The 24,433-nt window shown below is 38.2% G+C and overlaps 3 protein-coding genes and 2 long non-coding RNA genes across 7 annotated transcripts in view; 1 reads left to right on the top strand and 4 right to left on the bottom strand.

Moving 5' to 3' along the window:
• The window catches only part of LOC140548915 (uncharacterized), a 31,567-nt gene extending 13,485 nt beyond the window's left edge, over positions 1-18,082 (bottom strand). Inside the window, exons 1-3 of the mRNA XM_072672101.1 lie at positions 17,318-18,082; positions 15,859-16,781; positions 2,869-3,177 (exon numbers count right to left, since the gene is read on the bottom strand). Coding sequence (XP_072528202.1) covers positions 2,869-3,177; positions 15,859-16,648 — 1,099 coding nt within the window. The 5' untranslated portion in view covers positions 16,649-16,781; positions 17,318-18,082. The remainder of the gene's footprint in view (positions 1-2,868; positions 3,178-15,858; positions 16,782-17,317) is intronic.
• Positions 4,830-6,490, bottom strand: LOC140548916 (uncharacterized). 2 transcript variants are annotated; one of them, XR_011978947.1, is made up of 3 exons: positions 6,304-6,490; positions 5,760-6,156; positions 4,830-5,656 (listed from the first exon to the last, which is right to left on the bottom strand). It is a non-coding gene; the product is annotated as an uncharacterized lncRNA (long non-coding RNA). The 2 variants fall into 2 exon arrangements; XR_011978946.1 differs by having other exon boundaries at positions 6,346-6,490.
• LOC140548909 (uncharacterized) overlaps positions 6,999-24,433 on the top strand; it is a 23,021-nt gene continuing 5,586 nt past the window's right edge. The window contains exons 1-2 of one of the 2 annotated variants that reach the window (XM_072672094.1): positions 6,999-7,331; positions 9,091-10,140. In XM_072672094.1, coding sequence (XP_072528195.1) covers positions 9,252-10,140 — 889 coding nt within the window. In that variant the 5' untranslated portion in view covers positions 6,999-7,331; positions 9,091-9,251. Of the gene's footprint in view, positions 7,332-9,090; positions 11,758-24,433 lie in introns of those variants that run through there. The other variant, XM_072672093.1, reaches the window with a different exon arrangement.
• Positions 10,796-15,060, bottom strand: LOC140548917 (uncharacterized). Its single transcript, XR_011978948.1, has 2 exons — positions 13,096-15,060; positions 10,796-12,999 (listed from the first exon to the last, which is right to left on the bottom strand). It is a non-coding gene; the product is annotated as an uncharacterized lncRNA (long non-coding RNA).
• LOC140548914 (uncharacterized) overlaps positions 19,718-24,433 on the bottom strand; it is a 20,053-nt gene continuing 15,337 nt past the window's right edge. The window contains exon 4 of the mRNA XM_072672099.1: positions 19,718-22,361. Coding sequence (XP_072528200.1) covers positions 21,610-22,361 — 752 coding nt within the window. The 3' untranslated portion in view covers positions 19,718-21,609. The remainder of the gene's footprint in view (positions 22,362-24,433) is intronic.

The raw sequence follows: 24,433 nt of genomic DNA, 5'->3' as shown, positions 1-24,433 counted from the left end.
GAATAAATTTCACTGAACTCCAGGGGATGTTCAGTGACTTGGACTTTTTGTATCCATCCCCTGAATTACAGTCTTTAAAAAGCTTCTGTTAGAGATATAATTGTGATAAAGAATATGAATATACACCCTATATCCAAATGTCTGGACACCCCTTCTAATAAATGCATTCTAATTTAAGTTACACTCATTGATGACAGACGTACAAATGCCATTACACACAGGGCTGCTGATATGTATAGTCTATGGTAATATCTTAATTGTTGTTTTAACGATGTGCGAGCAGACATTATCAAGCATTTCAGTCACTTTGCAGAAACCACTCAAAAACGAGCCTTAAAAGTTTACATATTCACTGCGCCCGTTAGCCTGATAGGATAGACTACAGAGCTCTAGCATAGCCTACATGTTCACCGCAATTCAAGCTAGTGTTCTGCCCAGGAATGACTGAAGTTAAAATTGAGAGAACAAACTGTGCAAGGAGACAAAACACAAGCCCCAACACCCTGCTAGTCTGCGGCGTTAGATTTAGTTCCTAGACATGTCTTGTCCTCACTAGCTTAGAGGCTTCTCAAAAGACTGCCTTCTGCAAACCATGTTAAAAATCGGTTGCAATTAAAGACAGCAGCTTGAGAACAAACTAATTTCACCAACTGCACTCTAACCACCATGCTGAATATGAAGATTATTAAAAACTTTGGGAGTTTGCTGCCCACTACAAGCGTAGATGTTTAAACATACATAAAGTAAAATGACAACTTAACCTTTACAATATGACTAGGGTTAGGCAATGACAATAAATAACATGAAATATAATGTAATACAAATAGTACATTCATATTAAATTACAATTTAATGTAAACAAACGATACAAGTTTATAATATCAGTAACACTTGCACTGTTTGTATTATTTTTACTTGAATGCTTTAGTTTTAAGTAATTAAATAAGCAAAACAAGCTAGCACAATGCAAGACTTAAACAGATTTTGAAGGATGAAAAGTATCTAATTATTGTTATCGGAAATTATTACGTAAATACTTTTACTATTATTAATAATAATGAAATTATTAAGATATAATTTTTTGTCAATGGCGTGCGCACACACACACACACACACACACACACACACTTCTCTACAGGGACTAGACAAGGTATAGCTAATAGAATTGGACTCCCTGAAGCAGCTACACATGATGCTACTGGCATCATGCCTAATGCTAGGTGTGGGCTAAAAGGGTATAAAGCACCCAAGCACTGAGCTGTAGAGCAGTTGAACTGTGTTCTCGGGACTGACTGCATTTTCACTTATTTTTATTAATACAATTACTTTCTTGCTGGGGACAATTCAGTAGTCACTGATATTGGTGCATCATCAGTGCAATTCTATGCCATTGCAGCGTATTGAATATGCAGTCTACAGTGTGTCACAAAGAGATGAAAGTGTGAAAAAAGGTGCATTCAAGCCAAGCACCCAATGTTACACTACTCATTTTCCCCACACCTTACTTCAGATATCCTGACTAACATAAGTTCATTAGATACATTTTAAATCAATAAATCCAGCCATTATTTCATATGCTGTATGAATATTTTTTCTATGTGAAGCAATTTAAAATTCAACCCTTTCCACAGATTCATTAGGTACAATCACCCATTATGTTCCTTTAATGATATAATATGATTGCCAGGCATCAACAGGTAAGTAAAAAGATGATCATAACAAGGCAAAATGATTGATTACATAAGCCACAAACAAAAAAACAAACCATAAACCAATAACACAAAAGTTCATCATATTCAGTTTAGTTTAATTAACTTAAGCATATTTAATCATCTCTTGACGCATTGCTTGACTTTAAACCATGCTCAAGTATTTGGACAAACAAGCCTACATGTTACATACTAGAACTGCAGGAAGCAACCACATCTCACCACATACTCAATGCACTCTTTTAGAGCTGGCACTACAGAGATTGCCTCTGAGTCCTCCAATTCAGTCATGCAATTCTGTAGCTTAATGATGGCAGATGTAGCCATCTGGAGCTCATCTCAGTCTTGTCACTCTTGTAACCCTAGTGAAGTAACGAAGGAGTTGATTGCTGACTCTACTCAGTTTCTGCTTTTAAACTGCTTTTACATTAAACATAATCTTTCATAAGGTTCCCCTCAGTTTGTGTATTAGCATGGCTAAATCTGGGTTTTTTTGTTTTTTTTTGTTTTTTTTACTATCAACAGCTACAGGGACAGAAACAAAGGGCTCATTAGCTTCCTCATTTTTTTTTTCTTAAAGATTTGGAGTTCGGGAGAGTTAGTGGACGTGTCCTCCGCAGATCCCTAGTTTCATCACAGTTTTTTGCCCAAACAATTGTCAAACAAACAACTACTATTATTGCAAAATAAAAGAAAGTGGCAGTGTGAGGCTTGAGTTAAGAGGGCATCTTAGCGGGAGTCCAATCGGAAGTCCTCCCATTCACCATATCTTAAAAATGCACCTTTACTGACAGAGCTCAATGCTCTACTTTATGATCTGGGTTGGGAGAGCATCTTCAATGTATGGACTATTAGCTGGACTTTTTTTTTTTAATGATCAATTAAAGTTTTATTTAGTTTTATGAATGTGCTTCATAAACTGTTCAAAACAACAGGTTGTTTAATCTATAAACAAGTTACCTATTTTTGAAATCGGAGTTGACGCCTGGAATGGTTTTAGGTGCCCTTTTCCATGAATGTTCTCAATGCACTTGTGTCTCTCAAGTGTATATAAATGCCCGAAGCTCTTCACACACGCCAAGCAGTGATATGGTTTCTCTCCTGTGTGAATACGCTGGTGTTGAAGGAGATTACTCTCCCGAGAAAAAACTTCTCTCACATTCTGAGCAGTAATAAGGCTTCACTCCTGTGTGAATGCTCTGGTGCGTGTTGAGATTACTCTGATAATTTAAACTCTTTCCACAGTCTGAGCAGTAATATGGTTTTATTCCTGTGTGAATGATCTGGTGCGTGTTGAGATTACTCTGATAATTTAAACTCTTTCCACAGTCTGAGCAGTAATATGGTTTTATTCCTGTGTGAATGATCTGGTGCGTGTTGAGATTACTCTGATAATTTAAACTCTTTCCACAGTCTGAGCAGTAATATGGTTTTATTCCTGTGTGAATGATCTGGTGTGTTTTGAAATGACTCAAATAATTGAAACTTTTCCCCCACTCTTTCCCTCTTTCAGCAGCTTAAGATCTTTGTGAAATCTTCTAAATGTATGTATTGATGAAGTTGAATTTAAATTAGGTGGAGTCGGAACAGTGTGACATTCATATCTGAAAGAAGTAAGAAAAAATAAATTCTATACTTGATGCAAAATACAGGAACCCATAAAGACTTCTCGCCACCCACACTACACCTGAATTCACAGCCATCCATCTTTTTTTTAAATAGTAAATGTAAAAGTTTCAGATTATATAAAACCTTTACATTTAAACTGCTTTAAACCAGTGCAATATTGTACACAAATATTATGTATGTATAGTGTATAATAATATGTATAATAATAAATATCTGTGTTCAACCGTGAGGGATGATCCAAGTTTTTTCCTCACTTTTACACCTTTGTAATGTGATGCGACAATAAACATGATTTGATTTGATAAATGTTTCTGTAGACTTCCAAATTCATTCATTGTTACAAAAAATATCAATTAGCCCATTCCAGAAGCAGACATGCAAGCCTACAACATTTAATGCTAATCTCAGTATTTATTTTCAAATTCGAATCTGGTCTTCTTACTACTTATGTGGAAGTTGTTGGTGAGGTTACTGTTGCAATTGACATTTAGGAGGCTGTGTTTGTGTGTGGAAAGTGCTTTTTTTATTTAGAAGTAAAACATTTGATCATTTGTACACTTCCTGGTGCTTATATGTTTCAACTTCTTAAACTTTGTTTAAGAAGTATTTGCAATGTTCAGTGTAAATGAGCTTTAAGAAAACACACTGAGCTTGGAGCAGCAGCACTTTCTGATTAAATTAGATTTTAACAATATTTTGTATAAAATTATCCAGATTTACATCACATTGTACATTGATTCGATATGAAACAACAATAGATACTGTCTTAAATTATACTTTGTCAGCCCCCCATCCTTCAGATTTTTTTTTTTTTACATATTTTAGCTGTTTTTTTTTTAGTGGATTATACACGTCTGTCTGGTATTTAGTCCTTAATTTTCTTATTTTTATGTTCCCCAATTTGAAAACTCATCTGCAGTCTGAGTTTATGTTTAGTCTGTTTACTATGTGTAGGGTGAATAAAGTAATAGTGTCTAAAATTTCTTCACCAAATAGAAATCCAGTATCAGTTACAGAGAAGATGTTTGGAGTGTTGGCTAGTTTGGGTAAAAAGCTGAAATACACAAAGTCTTTTGAATAAAGGAATTATAGGCATTACAGGATTAATAAACTACTTCTGTTTATGCAGGAGTCCTAATAGTTTTGCCATGACTGTAGGTATTATGGCGTGTGTATGTCTTTTCCACTTCATAAAACAATCTTACTCAGGATCCACAGACATGTGGTGCATCTCAATTCAAATCTGGTGTAAAAGTGAGTTAAAAACTTGCAGTCCCCCACTACAGTAAAAGCATAAATGTGTACACAATAACTTAAACTACACACACACACACATTACTGCACTGTTTAAAATGTACAGGTTTCAAATATATTAAAATGTTTACATTATTATTTAAATTTGGACATTATGTATGTATTCTTACGACTTTAATGTAATGTAAATGTATAATTTCATATTTTTCTAAGTATTTTAAGTATTTGACTTGTACGCCACAAGTTCCTAATGTACTGGGTAGGAAAAACACTAAATGTGCAGAGTATGGGTTCTCCAGCACTGTTACTGAACTATTAAACTCCTTAATGGACTTTACAACCCCCCTCTTAACAGCCCTCAATCGACCACCATCTCTTAATCTACCAGCCATCGACCAGCAACCCCACCCAAACTACACATCTCTCAGGAAGAACTCCATTCTGCTCTAAAATGAACTGCTATTAATTAAATAACTACATTAATTCCCACATTGTGGAACATCTGCATATATGACTGTTTCTGCACTCATTCCACCTTCATGCTGAATCTCATCATCTATTTTACACAGAGTTTTATAAAGCCTCATAAAGATATACTTTCTGTACACAGACAGACTCTGGCGTGGAGAAACACATGAGCATAAAGGAGAGATCTCTACAGTCAGCATGAAGGAGTTTAGAGACAACAGCAGCACAATCTCACTTTAACCCCCCAGACCAGAGAACTATTACCCCAATAAACCAACTGTCAGGGTTTCTAAGTAGCTGAAAGCTCCTGTAGATCTGAAACCCAGCAGAAACCAACTGTTCATCAAAGCTAACTAGGAGAAGATCATCAAGCAGCTCCTGGACGAAGCTGCTTCTGTGTTCTCTTCAATGTTGCTCCTTCTGAAAGGGTTTCTATGTGTCTAAGAGTAAATGTAGAACAGTGTGATGAAGAGTGGAGCACCTCCATACCTTCAACAGTAGAGCTGATGGTGTTCCTCCAGCAGAGCAGTCTGAGCACAGAGGTGTGGAGGTGCTGATCACAGCTGGATCTGCTGCTTCTCCATGTTACTGGAGACCTGAGGAACCAATCAGAGTGGGGAACTTTCGCTCAGGAGCCAATAGCGTTACAGCTGGCAACTTGCTGTCAAAATAAAAGTCATGCAGCGCTGTGAGGCTTACCCAGTTTTTCATTGTACATAACACAAACTTCTTTTCCAATAAATGATTGCTAATGTCAAACTGAGCGCAGCTTGTTAGGCAGTCACTTCTTGTAGTCTGTGTTTATGGCGGTCTTCATCCTGGGCAGGTTTTCCTTCTACAGACAGGAGCTGGTCTGCACGGTCTCTCGCACTACCGGTCAGGGAGTCATGGAGTTTTAGATTTTCTATGTGTTTAGAGGAATGTTATTGATGGGCAAACCTGGGTGAGCTATTACCCATCCTGCAGGCTGATATGGTTTAGGACCAACCGCCCCGATTATATAATATTAACCCTGTAACTATGGTTACTGATTTAGTCTCGCTGCCATGCCTGGCTGGATCAATGACGGGTGAACACTCGCAGGGACGATACAAGCCTGTAATAAACACAACAGGGGAAACACAAGAGACAATGAGTTATCCTGTAATATCCAGCCGTGACAAACTAACCCGGGCTAAACCTGAAGGCCACCTGAGGCTGGATGGTAGTCAGGGAGCCAGGAGACACACGTAACTAAACTTACGTGACCCAGAACAACCGGATTAGCCGAACCCTCAAGACCAACCTGAGAACCATGAAGCGATCTACTCCTGAACTCTAGAGACACCATAGACAGAGCGAGAACCTCTGGACCAGCGAGGCCAACCAGACAGCTTCCCTAAGTACCCAGGTGCCTCAGGTGAGTCCAATCACTGAACCACAACACACGTGAATACTGAAACCAATGACCATGAACCGACACAGTGTCCGTGAACCCAGACCTGAATCAAATGTCAACTTAAGAGTCCTTGAACTTGAAGCCTGTGATGATCTTTCTGTTCATGCCCTTGCAGTCAATTTAGCTTTCTTGAAATAGTTGGTCTGTAATATTTTAGTAACATGTTTTGCATATAAATGTGAGGCAAATTTTGTAAATGCTGCATCTTTTATGTACATCATTTAATGTTGAAGGTCATTAATATAAACATTGTTTATATATATATATATATACACTTTTAAAGCATAATACTACTAATACTAATAATAATACTACTACTAATAATAATCGCTTTCAGTGTAATTTGTGTTTGAAAAATAGGTTGGTTTTAGGAACAAAAAGTGTGCTTTGTTTTTGAAGAGTTGAACGTGACAGTGAAACAAGGTAAGCCTCACAGCGCTACAGGACTTTTATTTTGACAGCTAGTTGCCAGACGTTGCCTAGAGTGCGGTCTGATTGGTTCCTCAGCGGAGCTCCGGAGCTCTGCAGCTGCAGACTGTTGAGCGTTAAGGTGGATCAGGGCTGGTTACTGTATCTGCTCAGATCCAGAGACGAAGCCATTGAGATCTATTGATCCACATCTTCTAATAGTTTCATCCAGCGGACTCTGGACATCTGCTGGCCGCTCTTTTACCATGAAGAGCTTCTCTGTAGGAGAATATGGAAGGTGGGGCTAACTGTAGCCCGGTCTCCAGTAAAGTGGAGAAGCAGCAGATCCAGCTGTGATCAGCACCTCCACACCTCTGTGCTCAGACTGCTCTGCTGGAGGAACACCATCAGCTCTACTGTTGAAGGTATGGAGGTGCTCCACTCTTCATCACACTGTTCTACATTTACTCTTAGACACATAGAAACCCTTTCAGAAGGAGCAACATTGAAGAGAACACAGAAGCAGCTTCAGTCATACTGTCACATTCAGAAACAGTCATATATGCAGATGTTCCACAATGTGGGAATTAATGTGCAGTTATTTGAGGATCATAGCAGTTCTCTTCTTCCTGAGAGATTTTATTTGTAGTTTGGGTGGGGTTGCTGGTCAATGGCTAGTAGATTAACAGATGGTGGGTGATTGAGGGCTGTTAGGAGGGGTGTTGAAAAATGTGTGAACCATTCAGGAGGTTCATAGTTTAGTAACAGTGCTGGAAAACCCATACTCTGCATATTTTTCTACCCAGCACATTAATGTACTTACTGAAAAAGTATGGCCCTATTTATTTACACTAAAATTGAGATCCTGAGTGAGAACATATGTTTTCTGAAGTGTGAAAGGCACACACATTTGGCTAAACCATAATACAACTACAGTCATGGACAAAAGTGTTGGTACCCCTGCATAGTGATCTCAAATATAATATTGCACAAAGAACTCCAGCACTTAACCGAACACGTTTAGTACTTGTTCAAAATTAGATATAAGAAATAGTATGATGTCAGTCAGCTGTATCATTAACATTTCATTATAACAGACTTCCTGTGCAGACTCTAGCTCCAGCTCCATCTGCCATAAATGCCTGCATCAGTCATTATACTGTCTATAAAAGCAGCATTAGCTGAAGTAGTATATTTATCCTGTAATATCCAGATTTTGGAGAGTGTATCACAGGTCTTTGTCATTAACATTTCCAGGTGGTTTACACATCACCTGTGTACCATTGTTCCTCTTAGCCATTCTTGGGTGTTTTTATCACCTGTGCATGTCTTTCTTCCGACCCAATAAGTGTTTTCAGATCCTGTTTTCCAGAGCTTTTCGAATACACTGTGTAATCGTAGCCCGTTTTTAAGTTCATTGTAGCCAACTGAATTTCAGAATCGGTCTGAACTTTAGCTCAATCAGAACTAAAGTTCAGTGAGAGGGGATGAGATGCCCAAACGAGCTCTGAGTGAGCAACCACATGGCCAGATGGATTTCTGACACGTTAGAAATTGTTCTCTTGTTAGTCACTTAAGTTTAAGCAGTTTTCTTAGCCTATTTTACAGTGTCACAACCTCTTTTCTTGAAAATTGATATTGAAATAATTTATAAATAACATGCAATTGATGGAATTTTAGAAAACAATTACAACTACAGTGCAATTGTTTAGCCATTCAGTGTAGTATGCCATTAGTAACATTTACATTGTAAATTGCATTGATTACAGCCTGTAGGGAGTTTAATTTGTCACTCTGATAAAATCCATCTGTCAGTGACATACACAAAGCATGTTGAAAAGATCTGACATCTCTACACATGTGCTCACTCAAGTCATAGCTTGTGTTTGCGATGAACACCCACATCGCAGTATATCAGCCATATCAACTACTTTTATTGTGAGAGCATGTAAAGTGGAGGTGGGGGTGGGAGGGGTCTCTGTGTATGTTCTGGGCTCTGGTCAAACAGCGACTTGTCGCAATGTCCATGGGAGGAAGTGAGGACCCAATAATTCTCACTTTTATTCTCTTCCGAATATAGAAGCCAGAACATTGATTTTCTATCTTACAGTTTTGCTACAAGCCTAAAATTGTGTAATTATAACCATGTCCATTTCCCACTCCCTAACTACATTATCCTTCTAGTTTTTCTTTTTCTTCCAGAAACGAATGCTGCCCTGTTCTCCTCCTGTTCTGTCTTCTCCTGCTCCTGATGTCAACTTTTCTACCTGGCTGAAGTTTAGCTTCACAAATACACAGTCAGAAGATTTTACAAAGATGTTAAGCAGCTGAAGGAAGGGAAGAACATGGCATCCAGACAAATCTCCAATACTCAGCAAAGACAAATGCAGAAAAGTACAGAGAAGTCTCACCAATGCTCAGACTGTGGGAAAAGTTTTAGTCTTAAGAGTACTCTCCAACAACATCAGTGCATTCACACAAGAGAGAAGCAATATCACTGCTCCGACTGTGGGAAACGTTTTAATAATCAGTATCGTCTCAAAACACACCAGCGTATTCACACAGAAAAGAAGCCTTTTTTTTGTTCTGACTGTGGGAAGAGTTTTAATCGACAGAAGACTCTCCAACTACACCAGCTTATTCACACTGGAGAGAAACCATATCACTGCTCAGAGTGTGGGAAAAGCTTTAATCGGCAGAGTAATCTCAAAACACACCAGCGTATTCACACAGGAGAGAAACCGTATCACTGCTCAGACTGTGGGAAGTGTTTTAATCATCAGAGTCATCTCAATCAGCACCAGCGCATTCACACTGGGGAGAAGCCTTATCACTGCTCAGAGTGTGGGAAGAGTTTTAAGCGACAAAGTAATCTCAACACACACCAACGTATTCACACAGGTGAGAAACCCTATCACTGCTCAGTGTGTGGGAAAAATTTTAATCATCAAAGTCATCTCAGCACTCACCAACGCATTCACACTGGAGAGAAACCGTATCACTGCTCAGACTGTGGGAAGAATTTCAATCATCAAAGTCATCTTCTTCGACACCAGCGCATTCACACTGGAGAGAAGCCGTATCACTGCTCAGATTGTGGGAAGAGTTTTTCTCAAGAGAACACTCTCCTTCAACACCAGCGGATTCATACAGGAGAAAAACCGTATTACTGCTCAGACTGTGAGAAGAGCTTTAGGCATTCATACAGATTTAAGAGACACAAGTGCACTAAGAGCAGTTACAGAAATAGTCAGTGACACACCTAAAACCATGCCAGGTCCAAACCTGGATTAAACAAATATGCATAACTTGTTCATTTAGACAGTTTTTATTCTGCAACTACTACAGCCCACACATCGAATATGTCCTCCCAAATCAGATATTAAAGTAGGGCATTGTGCCCAATCTGTCAGTACAGTTCCATTTATGAGCTATGGTGAATGCAATCAAGTTACCACTGTAGTGGGGTTATGTGAGACTGTCTCTCTAAATAGCAGCTCTTTGAGTCCTCATAGCTACCAATTAAATAAGGTAATCTGGAGCCATTTCCACAAAGAAATGGAGGAACGTCTCAGAAAGCGGATTGTCATGCTTTGGAAATGTGGAAAACAGTAAACGGACAACGTCATCAGACCTATTGGTCTAAACAAAAGGTAGAGAAGCTGGAGATTTAAGTGAATTCAGAATTCACTTCCCAGATCAATTAAGGATGAACCATCTCAGATTATCCTGATCAGGTTTCTGCCTTCTTTCTTGTGCTAGAAGTGCTCAGGATCGGAATATATCTGGGGGAAAAAAAACAAACCAAGATCTTTAATGTCAGCTGTGAACAGAGGAATGTTGTATTTGCTCTGATAGTATGTGGAATTTATAAGAATGCTTAATTAAGTTTTTGTATTGTATTGTTATTTTTAATGAGGTCTTAAGCTTAGAGAAACATTACAGACCTGAAATTAAAGTGTGAATTTAACAAGGCAAGAGAATGGTTTGAAAAAAAAAAATGGCCAATGTTGAGCAAGTTCATCCAGCTTTTTGCACTGCTACCCATGGTGTACACACGTGGACAAAATTGTTGGTACCGCTCGGTTAATGAAAGAAAAGCCAATAATGGTCACAGAAATAACTTGAATCTGACAAAAGTAATAATAAATAAAAAATGCTATGAAAATTAACCAATGAAAGTCAGACATTGCTTTTCAACCATGCTTCCAACAGAATTATTAAAAAAAATAAACTCAAGAAACAGGCCTGGACAGACATGATGGTACCCGTAACTTAATATTTTGTTGCACAACCTTTGAGGCAATCACGGCAATCAAACGATTCCTGTAACTGTCAATGAGACTTCTGCACCTATCAGCAGGTATTTTGGCCTAGGGTCAAACAACTGCTCCAGTTGTCTCAGGTTTAAAGGGTGCCTTTTCCAGACTGCATGTTTCAGCTTCTTCCAAAGATGCTCAATAGGATTTAGGTCAGGGCTCATAGAAGGCCATTTCAGAATAGTCCAATGTTCCTCTTAGCCGTTCTTGGGTGTTTTTAGCTGTGTTTTGAGTCATTATTCTGTTGCAAGACCCATGGCCTGCTTTTTGACACTGGGCAGCACATTTCTCTCTAGAATCCCTTGATAGTCTTGAGATTTAATTGTACCCTGCACAGATTCAAGACACCTTGTGCCAGATGCAGCAAAGCAGCCCCTGAACATAACAGAGCCTCCTCCATGTTTCACAGTAGGGACAGTGTTCCTTCTTGATATGCTTAATTTTTCCATCTGTGAACATAGAGCTGATGTGCCTTGGCAAAAAGTTTATTTTTTTTTTGTCTCATCTTTCCATAGGACATTCTCCCAGAAGCTTTGGGGCTTGTCAACATGTAGTTTTTTTTTTATTTGTTTTCAACAGTGGTGTCCTCCTTGGTCGTCTCCCATGAAGTCCATTTTGGCTCAAACAACGACGGATGGTGCAATCTGACACTGATGTTCCTTGAGCTTGAAGTTCACCTTTAATCTCTTTAGAGGTTTTTCTGGGCTCTTTTGTTACCATTCGTATTATCTGTCTCTTTGATTTGTCATCAATTTTCTTTCTGCGGCCACATCCAAGGAGGATGGCTACAGTCCCATGGATCTGAAATTTCTGAAAAATATGTGTAACTGTAGTCACAGGAACATCAAGCTGCTTGGAGATGGTCTTATAACCTTTACCTTTAATATGCTTGTCTATAATTTTCTTTCTAATCTCCTGAGACAACTCTTTCCTTCTCTTCCTGTTGAGTGTGGTCCACACCATGTCACCATGCAAATGTTTGGGCAGTCCAGTCAAATAACATTTGCAAATTTCAAAAGGTGTTAATAACTCTCATTCTATAGAAAGACAATTCTACACATTTTAAAACAACATAGTTGTTACTTATTTTAACCTATTATTACAATATCAGTACCTTTCAAAATGTTAAAATCTAACATATTGTGCTTTTCCACACACCAATTTCTAAAGCACAAAAACTGTATTTTTTTCTTTAGACTATGCTAAAATGCTTTTTTTCACTGTAAGGGTGTGGAACCCTTTACACACTCATTCCACCTCCATGCTGAATCTCATCATCTATTTTACACAGAGTTTTATAAAGCCTCATAAAGATATACTTTCTGTACACAGACAGACTCTGGCGTGGAGAAACACATGAGCATAAAGGAGAGATCTCTACAGTCAGCATGAAGGAGTTTAGAAACAACAGCAGCACAATCTCACTTTAACCCCCCAGACCAGAGAACTATTACCCCAATAAACCAACTGTCAGGGTTTCTAAGTAGCTGAAAGCTCCTGTAGATCTGAAACCCAGCAGAAACCAACTGTTCATCAAAGCTAACTAGGAGAAGATCATCAAGCAGCTCCTGGACGAAGCTGCTTCTGTGTTCTCTTCAATGTTGCTCCTTCTGAAAGGGTTTCTATGTGTCTAAGAGTAAATGTAGAACAGTGTGATGAAGAGTGGAGCACCTCCATACCTTCAACAGTAGAGCTGATGGTGTTCCTCCAGCAGAGCAGTCTGAGCACAGAGGTGTGGACTGCTGATCACAGCTGGATCTGCTGCTTGGAAGTTCTTGGAAGGACAGTTAGAGTTAGCGCGACCAACTGGCCTGAGGGACCACACTTAAACCATGTGATCATGGAGTAGGTATGTTATTTAAAATCTTACCCGTTCTCCGACCAGCCCCGCATCATGCTCCACAGCAACCACATAACTCCTTGGTGCTTCAGCAGCTTTGGAGACTCATAACAGAGGATTCATCAAAACACAACTCTGCTTTGACTGGAAAACAAAACAATTCCAGAAGTGGACATTTTTGTTTAGTTAAGACTACATTCAATTCAGTTGAAACCAGAAGTTTACAGACACTATATAAAAAGAAACATGAATTTAGAATAAACTTTTCCCATTTTAGGTCAATTAGGATTACCAAAATTATTTCTATTTGCTGTATGCCAGTGAGAGAGGGAATTTTTAAGGCATTTTTTATTACCTACTTCAAAGTCAAAAGTTTAAATACACTAAGATTACTATGCCTTTAAACAATTTAGGACAGCCCATATGATGATGTCATGTCTTTGGAAGCTCCTGAAATCAGCTAAGAGAATTGTGGACTTGCAGAAGTCCGGCTCATCCTTGGGTGCAATTTCCAGATGCCTGAAGGCGCCTCGATCATCTGTACAAACAATTATACGCAAGTACAAACAAGACAGGAATGTCCAGCCATCACACTGCTCAGGAAGGCCACACTGCTCTGAAATGTGCCCAAATCAAACCGAGAACAGAAGCAGATGCTGGCTTAAGCTGGTAAGAGTGGGTAATTATACACAGTGAAACCAGGACTGTCTCCACATGGACTGAAAGACCACTCTGCCAGGAAGAAGCCATCACTCCAACAGAAACAGAAAAAAAACAGATTCATGTTTGCAGATGCACACAGGGACAAATACCTCCATTTTTGGAGACAGCTTCTGTGGTCTGACGAAACTAAAATTTATCTGTTTAGCCAAAATTCCCGCCAAAACTATTGTGAGAAGCTTGTGGAAGGATATCCAAAACATTTGACCCAAGTCATATAGTTTTTTAACTTTTGACTTTCAAGAAAGTAATAAAAATTGCTTTGAAAAATTCCCTCTCTGATTAGACTAGCATTTAGCGAATAGAAATCATTTTGGGAATCCTAATTTACCTAATTAAAATGGCAAACCGTGAGAATGCAGGTGTGTCTTTTTATATAGTGTATGTAAATCTCATACTGGTTAAAGGTATACTTCATTATTTTTTTGTTGTTGTTTTTCAGTTTGTTTTTATTTAGAGGCATCAGGCCTCCATCTCAATCTTTCTAAATGTCAAATGCTTTTCACAGTTACAGTGAAAAACATTGTCTGAACATTCCTGTGAAAAACAGTGAAATATTTCCGAATTAATATCACAACATATTTTTCAGACAGACACTAATGGAATTTCTCATCTGAATTGGTAAAATCTAAAATATCTTGTTACAACACCTCAATTTATGGTATACTTTTTCAAACCTAAAACAGAAGCTCTGTCCCGCTTTGTGTATCCTTTACTCTCAGTGGATATTCACCCTACCAAATGTGAAACAATCATCCAGTTCTATTAATTTGTTATCTTTTTGTTTTATCATGTCTTAATTCTATTTGAAAATTAAACTTGAAGAATTGAGTTACATGGGAAAGCCAATGCAGGTATTCAGTTTCTTGTTTTTTTATGAAATTATTAACATGTTTCAATGTGGCCAAAACTTACAATACCTGTAATATTCTATTTTGCTGCCATTGCAACAAATATGAACTATATGTGATTTTATTTATATTTGTTGTCCCATGTTTTATGTAATGACCTTGGACTATTATGCCCTAGAGCAGTGTTCTCTGTACTGTAAAGCCTGTATTAGTATAATGAAAAAGTTTAATTTAATTAATGGTAATGAGCCTATGAGCAATTTATGACAATGGATAGTTTTCATGACCAATGAAAAGAAAACCATTATCTTTTTAGAGCTACACCTATTTCACTTCAATAACAGTAACTGGGCACACAGTGAAGTCAGACTAATTCAATTGCAGGCAGAATGTATGACCAAATGTGACACATTCATAAAAGTCTCCAAAAGATAGATATATATATATATATATATATATATATATATATATATATATATATATATATATATATATATATATATATATATATATATATATATATATATATATATATAGCATTTCTCTGAGAGGAGAAATAAGATGGAAATATTCAACTAAATAAGCCGGTGGAAATAATGATTTAATATTGTATACAAAAAAAACAAACAAAAAAAAACACTTTGGCAACTCCACCCCCAAGATGCTATGTTGTCTTTTAGAAATAGCCCATCTGAATGTATACAAAGAACTATAATTCAAAAGAGGCAAATAATTGCTAAAAAGATAATGTTTTAGATAGTCCATTTATATTACACTGATTTTTTTCTGGTCAAAAAAATTGACCGGAAGACAGAACTGAAACGGGTTTTGCAGCTTGTGAATATAAATCACTTTGCGTTGCCTTTTTGCCCAGCATCAACATGCTTTGCAATTCCATTTCCACACATCCAACGAGACATTCACTGCATTGTACCACTCTTCTCAATCTATGAATCCCACTGCACACCCTGCAGGCTTTTGTACCCCAGTCATCATCATACAATGTCATCTGCAGAAGCCAAAAATTACTACCTCCTTAAAATACAATGGACACTTTCAAGGGTGTACAAAAAAAGGTAGTGGGTTAGGGTTGTTCATTAACTGGCCGATAGCTTTTTTTGTTTTATGAATATGCTTCGGAAACTGTTTAAAGCAGGTTTTTCTTCCCTCTAAAACTACCTATTTCCGTGACTGCTCTTAGTGCACTTGTGTCTCTTAAATGTACTCGAATGCCTGAAGCTCTTCTCACAGTCTGAGCAGTAATATGGTTTCTCTCCTGTGTGAATGCGCTGGTGTTGAAGGAGATTACTCTCATGGGAAAAACTCTTCCCACACTCTGAGCAGCGATACGGCTTCTCTCCAGTGTGAATGCGCTGGTGTTTTTGGAGATGACTTTGTTGATTAAAACTCTTCCCACAGTCGGAACAGTGATACGGCTTCTCTCCAGTGTGAATGCGCTGATGTGTTTTGAAATGACTCTGTGTAGTAAAACACTTTCCACATTCTGAGCAGTGATAGGGTTTTACTCCTGTATGAATCCGTTGATGTGTTTTGAAATGACTTTGATTATTAAAACTTTTCCCACAGTTTAAGCAGTGGTAAGGCTTCTCTCCTGTGTGAATACGCTGATGTAGTTGGAGAGTACTCTGATGTTTAAAACTCTTCCCACAGTCTGAGCAGTGAAAAGGCTTTTCTCCAGTGTGAATGCGCTGGTGTGTTATGAAATGACTCTGTCTAGTAAAACTCTTCCCGCAGTCTGAGCAGTGATACGGCTTCACTCCTGTGTGAATGCGCTGGTGTGTTCTGAGAGTACTCTGTTGATTAAAACTCTTCCCGCAGTCTGAGCAGCAGTAAGGCTTCTCTCCAGTGTGAATGCGCAGGTGGGCTTTGAGATGACTCTGTTCAGTAAAACGTTTTCCACACTCTGAGCAGAGGTGAGTTTTCTTCTTGGCTGTACTTTGAGGTGCAGTAAAGTATGTTTGCTTAGTATTGGATGTCATGTTCTCGTGCATTTATTCCTCATTCTGCAGCTTAACATCTTTGATAAATCTCCTGATTGTGTGTATTTGTGAAGCTTAATTCCAGCCAAGAAGCAACGTGGACACTTGACGCTGGAGAAGACGTTGAGCAAGGCGGCGCTGATTTCTGGAAGAAACAAAGAAAAAAAAAAAAGAAGAAAAAAACAAAAACAACAACAACATAAGCTTAATGCAAAATATAGAAGAAGCATAGTGTGGGTGGGAAATGGAAACTGCTTAACTGGGGAACAAAGAAGGGGGATATAATTGAACAACCTGTTATGTTAAAGCCATTTAACATCTAACATTGTTAACATTGATATGATATGATGTGAAACACCTAATGCTAAGCCAGCTAGCTAAAGATTCTCCACAAGAGGGAACTTGAAACACTACCATTTCATTATTAATTAAATTAAACATGATAGTGCTTCTCTTCATTAATGCTGTAAACCTACCTTTGGTGTCTGTACTGTAAATACCACTTATTGCAGTAAGTATTAACGCTATAATCCCTTTAGATCCATTTACTGTACTGTACTGTTTACGGGACCTTTTGAAATGTAACCCTATAACGTGTAAAACGAACAGAAATGTTTAGTAGAAAAATGAACGAACTGCCTGAAAATGTGTTTAAACCACCAGCCGGACTAAAACCTCCACCTTTAAAAGACATCAGAAACAGCTCCGCTCTTTCGGGTCAGCCGACCTGCATCCAGCGGCCAGTCAGCGGAGCGGCCAGTCAGCGAGGCGGCCAGTCAGCGGAGCGGCCAGTCAGCGGAGCGGCCACTCCGAACACTGAACACGTCCTTCAGGGTGTCGCTGCACTGCGCGGCTGCGGTTCGTGTCGTCGTTTCTACATGAATCCACCTGTTAAACAGCAGAAATAAAGACACGGGAGAGAGAGAGAGAGAGAGAGAGAGAGAGACAGACAGACAGACGGCAATGCTAATGCTAATGCTAACGCTGCTTCTTTTAGGTAAAGGGTGGATGGCAGAGCAACTTAAGGTGCATTACCGCCCCCTACTGAGCGAGAGTGTGAAGTGAAATTTCGCGAAACATCAAGAATCCAATTTAATACCCAGTAACTCTCAAACTAAGACAAAAACAATATTATAAAACCAATGATATCATAAAGACCAGCACATTCTAGCAACTGAACTATCTGCTTGTGTACCAGACCCAACATTGGGTGTAGTGTAGTGTTGAATATTTAGTGTGTATTTAGTACTAACTGAGCTTAGAGGTATCTTTTGGAGTCAACAGTGAATCACTTCTGGAAGTCACTCAGGGAAGGAGCGTCTGCTAAATGCACTACATGTTAAAGCTCATTATTGAGTCACCCTGAGTCTGCCGACATGCCGAAAAAAGCCCTGCTGAAGTCCCTGTGAAATTGCTTTGCTAAATGAGTTACCAGTGAGCTAGTGAGCTTAGGAATATGACTTGCAGTCTTCTCAAGTTAGCTATAGCTTACAGTACATTACAGTGAAATGACTAAAATTGATGAGAAATTCCAAACATTTTCTCTCATCTTTCTAGTACAATATTGTGATGCCCTAAATCAGATACAGCAGGTGACAGACATGTTGGAGGGTTGAATTGTTATCTAATATTTTCTATTTTATTATTAAAATAGTCCATAAAAACATGACTGGTTAAAGACGTTAGAATCTGGGGTTGAGTATCTGCCTGGCTTTTAGTAAGTTTAGAGATCTCATTAAAAAGAATTCTGGGATTGTTTTTCTCGATCAGTGAGGTCAAATTCACTGAGCGAGCTTTAATGAGTGTCTTTCTATAGGCCGTCCTTCCACGCAGAGTGGAACACCTCTAGTTTGGTCGTCCACCATTTGCGCTTTAGTTTCGCACTGTTTGTTTTAAAGTACGAGTTGGATCACTGTACCACGGTGCGAGCTTTTTTAGCCTTGTCATTTTATATTTAAGTTGTGCTGCCTTGTCTAACGTAGATGGAAGGGTATTTTCTAGACCGTTAATTGATCTATCTAGCTATTTGGTCAGATATAGGCTAAGGTCGATAGGCTTTTACACTCTGATTTATTTTCTGTTTTATTGTTTTGTCTCGTCGATTCTTAAATTGTATTTTATTTTTGAAGACTATTTTGTACATGTACCATCATCTAATAATTAAGTAAGCATACAGTCCTGAAATAAAACCTAAGTAATAACATTAACTTCTAGAATGTTCTCTTCTCAGATTTAAGTGAAGCCAACTAGCTAGCAGTTGTCCTCTTAATGTAACTCCAGGCTGAGCTTTAACTTAAATTACACTAAAACAAACTAATTAAAAGATAGTCAGATTGACATGACAATGTCATCTACAGTTGCACTGCCTTCCAAGACAGTTCAATCAACAACTTGTCACATTCAACATAACCCTAAATAATACAAAAACAAAACACAAATAGAACTTCCGATGTTAAAGTTTTTGGTTTGTCCTGTCCAGCTTAACCTCAGGGTAGCAGGGTTATAAATAAAAAACAAACAAACAAACAAACAAAAAAACCAGAATGCTAGGCTTACATCACCAAGCACAAAATCTTATAGGAAGGTGGAAAACACACAGACACTGAATTCTGGAGCAGTGGGAAAGTGTTCTGTGGATTGATTAATCACGCTTACCTATCTGAAAGTCTGACAGATGAGTATAAGTTTGGAAAATGCCAGGAGAATGTTATCTGCTTGATTGCATTGTGCCAACTTGTTTTTCAGGGGTTAGGTCTAGTAAAGGAAAATCTGAATGCTTCAGTATACCCAAAAACTTTGGACAATTCTATGCTCAACTCAAAGCAGTTTGAGAAAACAGTTTGGAGAAGGCCCATTTGCTGTTCAGCATGAATGTGATTAGTGCGTAAATCAAGGTCAATGAAGGCATGGTTGGGTGCATCTGGTGTGAAAGAACTGGCCTGTACAATAGGGATGTCACAAGAATCAGTAATTCAGTGCTATGTCTATATCTTAATACTAGGCAACAGGGCAGTGCTCTTGTTCTAAGCAACATGGCAACCAGGCTAGGTAACACTGTTAACATACTATGTCACAACAGGATTAGTTTCATAACAATCAAGTCTTTTTTATTATGTGAAAAAACCTAATACTTTATTAACCAAAGACTCCTTCACACTTTTTTCCAAATAAGTAGAACTGTTCACTTTGTCTAGCAGTTTTTGTTTTGCTTACCTGTTTTTTATCCAGTAATACGGTTCTTCTCTAGTGTGAATGCGCTGGTGTTGTTGAAAATCACGCTGATGATTAAAATTCTTCTCACAATCTAAGCAGTGATACAGCTTCTCTCTTGTGTGAATGTGTTAATGTCAAATGAGCCCAATCTATTAAGTTGATTAAAACTCTTTGTACATTCTGAGCAGGGGTAGGGCAACATTTTAACCCAACCCATACATTTTCTCCCCCCTTCCTTGCAAGACTGCCGACACTGGGAGGGTAAAGACCAACACATTCCACCTTCGAAATGTTCACCTATTCAACCATTTTCATTTTACAAATTTAATGTAGGCAAAACCCACAGACATCCTCTAAAGCCCATACAGTGTACCCTCACCCCAACAATATTTCTGACCATGGCTGCAGTAACTACTATAGTTTCCCTAAGTGTGTGTGCCTCTTCCACTTAGATGATGTCACTCAGGATCCACTGATATGTGGTCCATCTCTAACCTAACATGCATATATATGTACACGAACAGACTGCATGGAGAAACACATGATCGTTATCTAGTCATCTTGACAGTTAGCATGAAGGAATTTAAAACAGCAGCAGTAAAATAACACTTCAACCCACCAGAGAATTATTACCCAAATAAATCAACTGTCAGGGTTTCTCCTTCTGAAAGGGTTTCTATGTGTCTAAGAGTAAATGTAGAACAGGGTGATGAAGAGTGGAGCATCTCCAGACCTTCAACAGTAGAGCTGATGGTGTTCCTCCAGCAGAGCAGTCTGAGCACAGAGGTGTGGAGGTGCTTCTCCACTTTACTGGAGACCGGGCTAAAGTTAACACACGACATAACACTTGGAATTGATAAGATTTGTGTCATGGTGACAAATTAAATAATACATTGTGTTCAGATTTGCCCTGAGTGGACAAAGTCATGGAAGCTCATAATAAGCAGATTAAATTGACTATATTTATCAGAGAGAAAACTTATAAATCCAACAAATTTGACTGAAACATGAAAGAAGGACTAGGAATAATAATTAAAGTTGGTTATCATTATATAGCTTGAGTTCGGTATTTAAGTGTGGATGTCACCACTGTGTAAATGGTTTGCAGTAGTTGGTGTCCACATTGCACAATGTACTACCCATACATGGTAGTTGTATAGTACACAAGCTTAAGTTGGTATGTATCCTTTTTGCCAAGTGCAACCCATCTGTAACAACTGTTCATCTATGAATATTTTCAGCAAGTGAAGACACACTTGCTTGTTTAATGGCTTATAAAACCTGTGCAACATTGTGCAAAAAATTCTGTATATCTCTGCAGTCCTTTAAATATAGGTTTCCCCCTTTTTCATTATATTGCAATTGTAGAAGTCCATTGTTGTGGTGGCCAATGTATTAAGAAAGCAAAGAGTGAAGCACCACTGGGCCTTACACAACATACTACTGTAGACTGCATATTTAATATAATGCATATATTCGCTCTGTAGAATACTAATAGGATAATGGTATAAATATTCTGCCCTGTATATATTTTATACTGACGTTATCACTTATCTAAAGGTACGGTGACCGATAAATATCTTATTGTTTCTTCCACAACCACAAAAAAAAGAGTTTATTCTTCTTTTATTGGAGTTACTGTCTCTAATTTCAAGGACAGGTTTTCTACTAGATTTTGAAGCACTGTTGTAAGGATTTGATTGGTTTTGTGCCAGGCTTCATGTATATGCTTCTGAAACCTAGAATAGTTTATAGGTGTGTTACCGCCCATTTCCGTGACTGCTCTTAATGCACTTGTGTCTCTTAAATGTTTTTGAATGCCTGAAGCTCTTCTCACAGTCTGAGCAGTAATATGGTTTCTCTCCAGTGTGAATGCGCCGGTGTTGTTGGAGTGTACTTTGATGATTAAAACTTTTCCCACACTCTGAGCAGTGATATGGCTTCTCTCCTGTGTGAATATGCTGGTGTTGTTGGAGTGTACTCTGATGACTAAAACTCTTCCCACAGTCTGAGCAGCGATAAGGCTTTTCTCCTGTGTGAATGCGCTGGTGTTGTTGGAGGTGACTCTGATTATTAAAACTCTTCCCACAGTCTGAACAGTGAAATGGTTTCTCTCCTGTGTGAATGCGCTGATGTGTTTTAAGAGCACTCTGCTGATTAAAACTCTTTCCACACTCTGAGCAGTGATATGGTTTCTCTCCAGTGTGAATGTGCTGATGTAGTTGGAGAGTCCTCTGATGACCAAAACTCTTCCCACACTCTGAGCAGCCATAAGGCTTCTCTCCTGTGTGAACACGCTGATGCGTTTTGAGAGTACTCTGTCGATTAAAATGCTTTCCACAGTCTGAGCAGCGATACGGTTTCTCTCCTGTGTGAATGCGCTGGTGTGTTTTGAGAGTACTTTGTTGATAAAAACTTTTCCCACAGTCTGAGCAGCGATACGACTTCAGTCCAGAGTGAATGCGCTGATGTAGTTGGAATGTCCTTTGATGATTAAAACTCTTCCCACAGTCTGAACAGTAGTGAGGTTTCTCGCCTGTACTTCTCTGCATTTGTCTGCGAGTTGGAGAGGATGTTTGCTGAGTATTGGGGATTTCTCTGGATGCCATATTTTTACCTTTTTTCAGCAGCTTAACATCTTTGTCGAAGCTAAACATCAACCAGACATGAAAGTCGACACCAGGAGCAAGAAACGACATAGATCTGGATGGCTTTTACCTCTGGCAGAAAAAAAGAGAAAGAAATCCTTAGCCCAATGCAAAATGCAGCAGAATCCTAGTCATGACCTATGCTTGATGGATACCTTATGTGCCAAATAAACTAACAGCAGCGATTAAATCGTTTATAAAAGAACATATTTACAAATAATTGGAATTAGAAGTTTTTTTGAAGGTAAAGAGCCAATAGCAAGTATCAAACCAGTAAAATCAAGAACAGAACCACTAAAAATAAATGTTCATTCACAATGGAGTGCCATTCAAACCAACTGTGTCATGCAGTGTTAACTAGATGGATTATCTATGGGCTTTTAAGGGGATGAGTCAGTGTTTGAGTTTGTGTGGAAAGTGATTTTATTTGTACAGAAACTAGTACTTGCATGTTTTAATTGTGTGAGAAGTTGAGTGTTTTATGTGCTAAATTTCATTAAATTTAGAGGGGAATTATGTGCTTTTACCCCACTGTATCCACTGTGTAGTCAGCTAATTATGTATCCTATTGTGACCTGGATTTGATTTATTGTGTCTAGATTGTAATTTTAAGGCTGTAAAAATATCTTAAAAAGCTTAAACCATTTTTGAGCTCAAATTACTACTAATTGTATTGTCTTTGTAACTTAACTGCATATCAATATATGGCTATGTATTCACATATGCCAGTGGCTATTCTGAAAGCTATCTGAAAACTTTGAAATAAGGAGTCCTGTAAACTGACATTTTTTAGTAGATGTTTTAACTTTTGATTTAGGTGTCACAACATTTTGCTTACTTAAAAGAGTAGCGTGTCAAGCTGTGAATAGTATTATGTTGATCTTGACTGACACACTTGACACTGTTTAGAGACACAGCACAGATGTTACAGTACATGGTTAGCATACTAGTCATATAAGTGTGATACACCAACATGTTACACCACAGGTAATACTAACTTGTGTTTTATCATTTATAATGCCATACATTTCAAGTTTATTTATAGTCATTGTGTAGATTGCTTTAAATTTGAAATAATTCAAATTACTGTAAGATGGCTCAATGGGTACAATACTTTAAAAACCAGAGAAAAGTCTGACATCATTAATAACATGTCTTAGTCTTAAGTATATGTTTTAATTTCTGTTGTATAGCATTTACTTATGTTTTAATAGCATGTCTGTTAGTGGAGGATTGTCAAAGTAAGAAATTGCTCGTTTACTGTGCATATAACCATCAAACTCTTCAATCTTGAAAAATAATATGTTCATATTAAAGCAATGTAGATTTTAATGCATAATAGTGTTTCAAATTTGAAAAAGTACTTACACCCGAATAAAAGAGTTTTCAGACAGCTTTGTTTGTGTTTTATGGGTACATGAGATTCTTTGGTACATTTACCCTAATATGTAAATTTCCTTGTGTATTTTGCTTCTGAATAAAACAATTTTACAGCTGTTTTTGTTGTTTGTTATTTTTGTCTTTGTTATTTCAGTGATCTGCACAAATACAAATGACCATGAAAGACAGTCTTTGTTACACAGCAAAACAACACTTGCTCCATTAACTATTACTGGAATTGACCCCTTAAATGTTAATGTAATTTGCATATTCTATGTAAACTCATTACTCTGATTCATTATTCATTACCACTTCAATCACTTTTGTAGAAACCAGAGGGAAAATCCTGCTTAGGCAGAGTACAGGGCAATCAGGCCTAACGTGAGAACACCCACCTCTTCAGCTCCATCCTTGCAGCCTGTGAGCCGAGCAGAGGAAGCGAGGCTCGTGGACACTCGGTTCACCTGTCTGGTTAAGCGCTTCAGCTCAGGGCAGTTCATTCCGCTTAGCAGCCGAGATGCGTTTATTTCAGTGGCCACAGTTTAATACTTTTAAG

The sequence above is a fragment of the Salminus brasiliensis genome, unplaced genomic scaffold, assembly GCF_030463535.1.
Source record: "Salminus brasiliensis unplaced genomic scaffold, fSalBra1.hap2 scaffold_49, whole genome shotgun sequence".
Classification (NCBI taxonomy): domain Eukaryota; kingdom Metazoa; phylum Chordata; class Actinopteri; order Characiformes; family Bryconidae; genus Salminus; species Salminus brasiliensis.
Note: the sequence above shows the minus strand (reverse complement) of the source record. Positions and strands in the feature narration are given on the sequence as shown.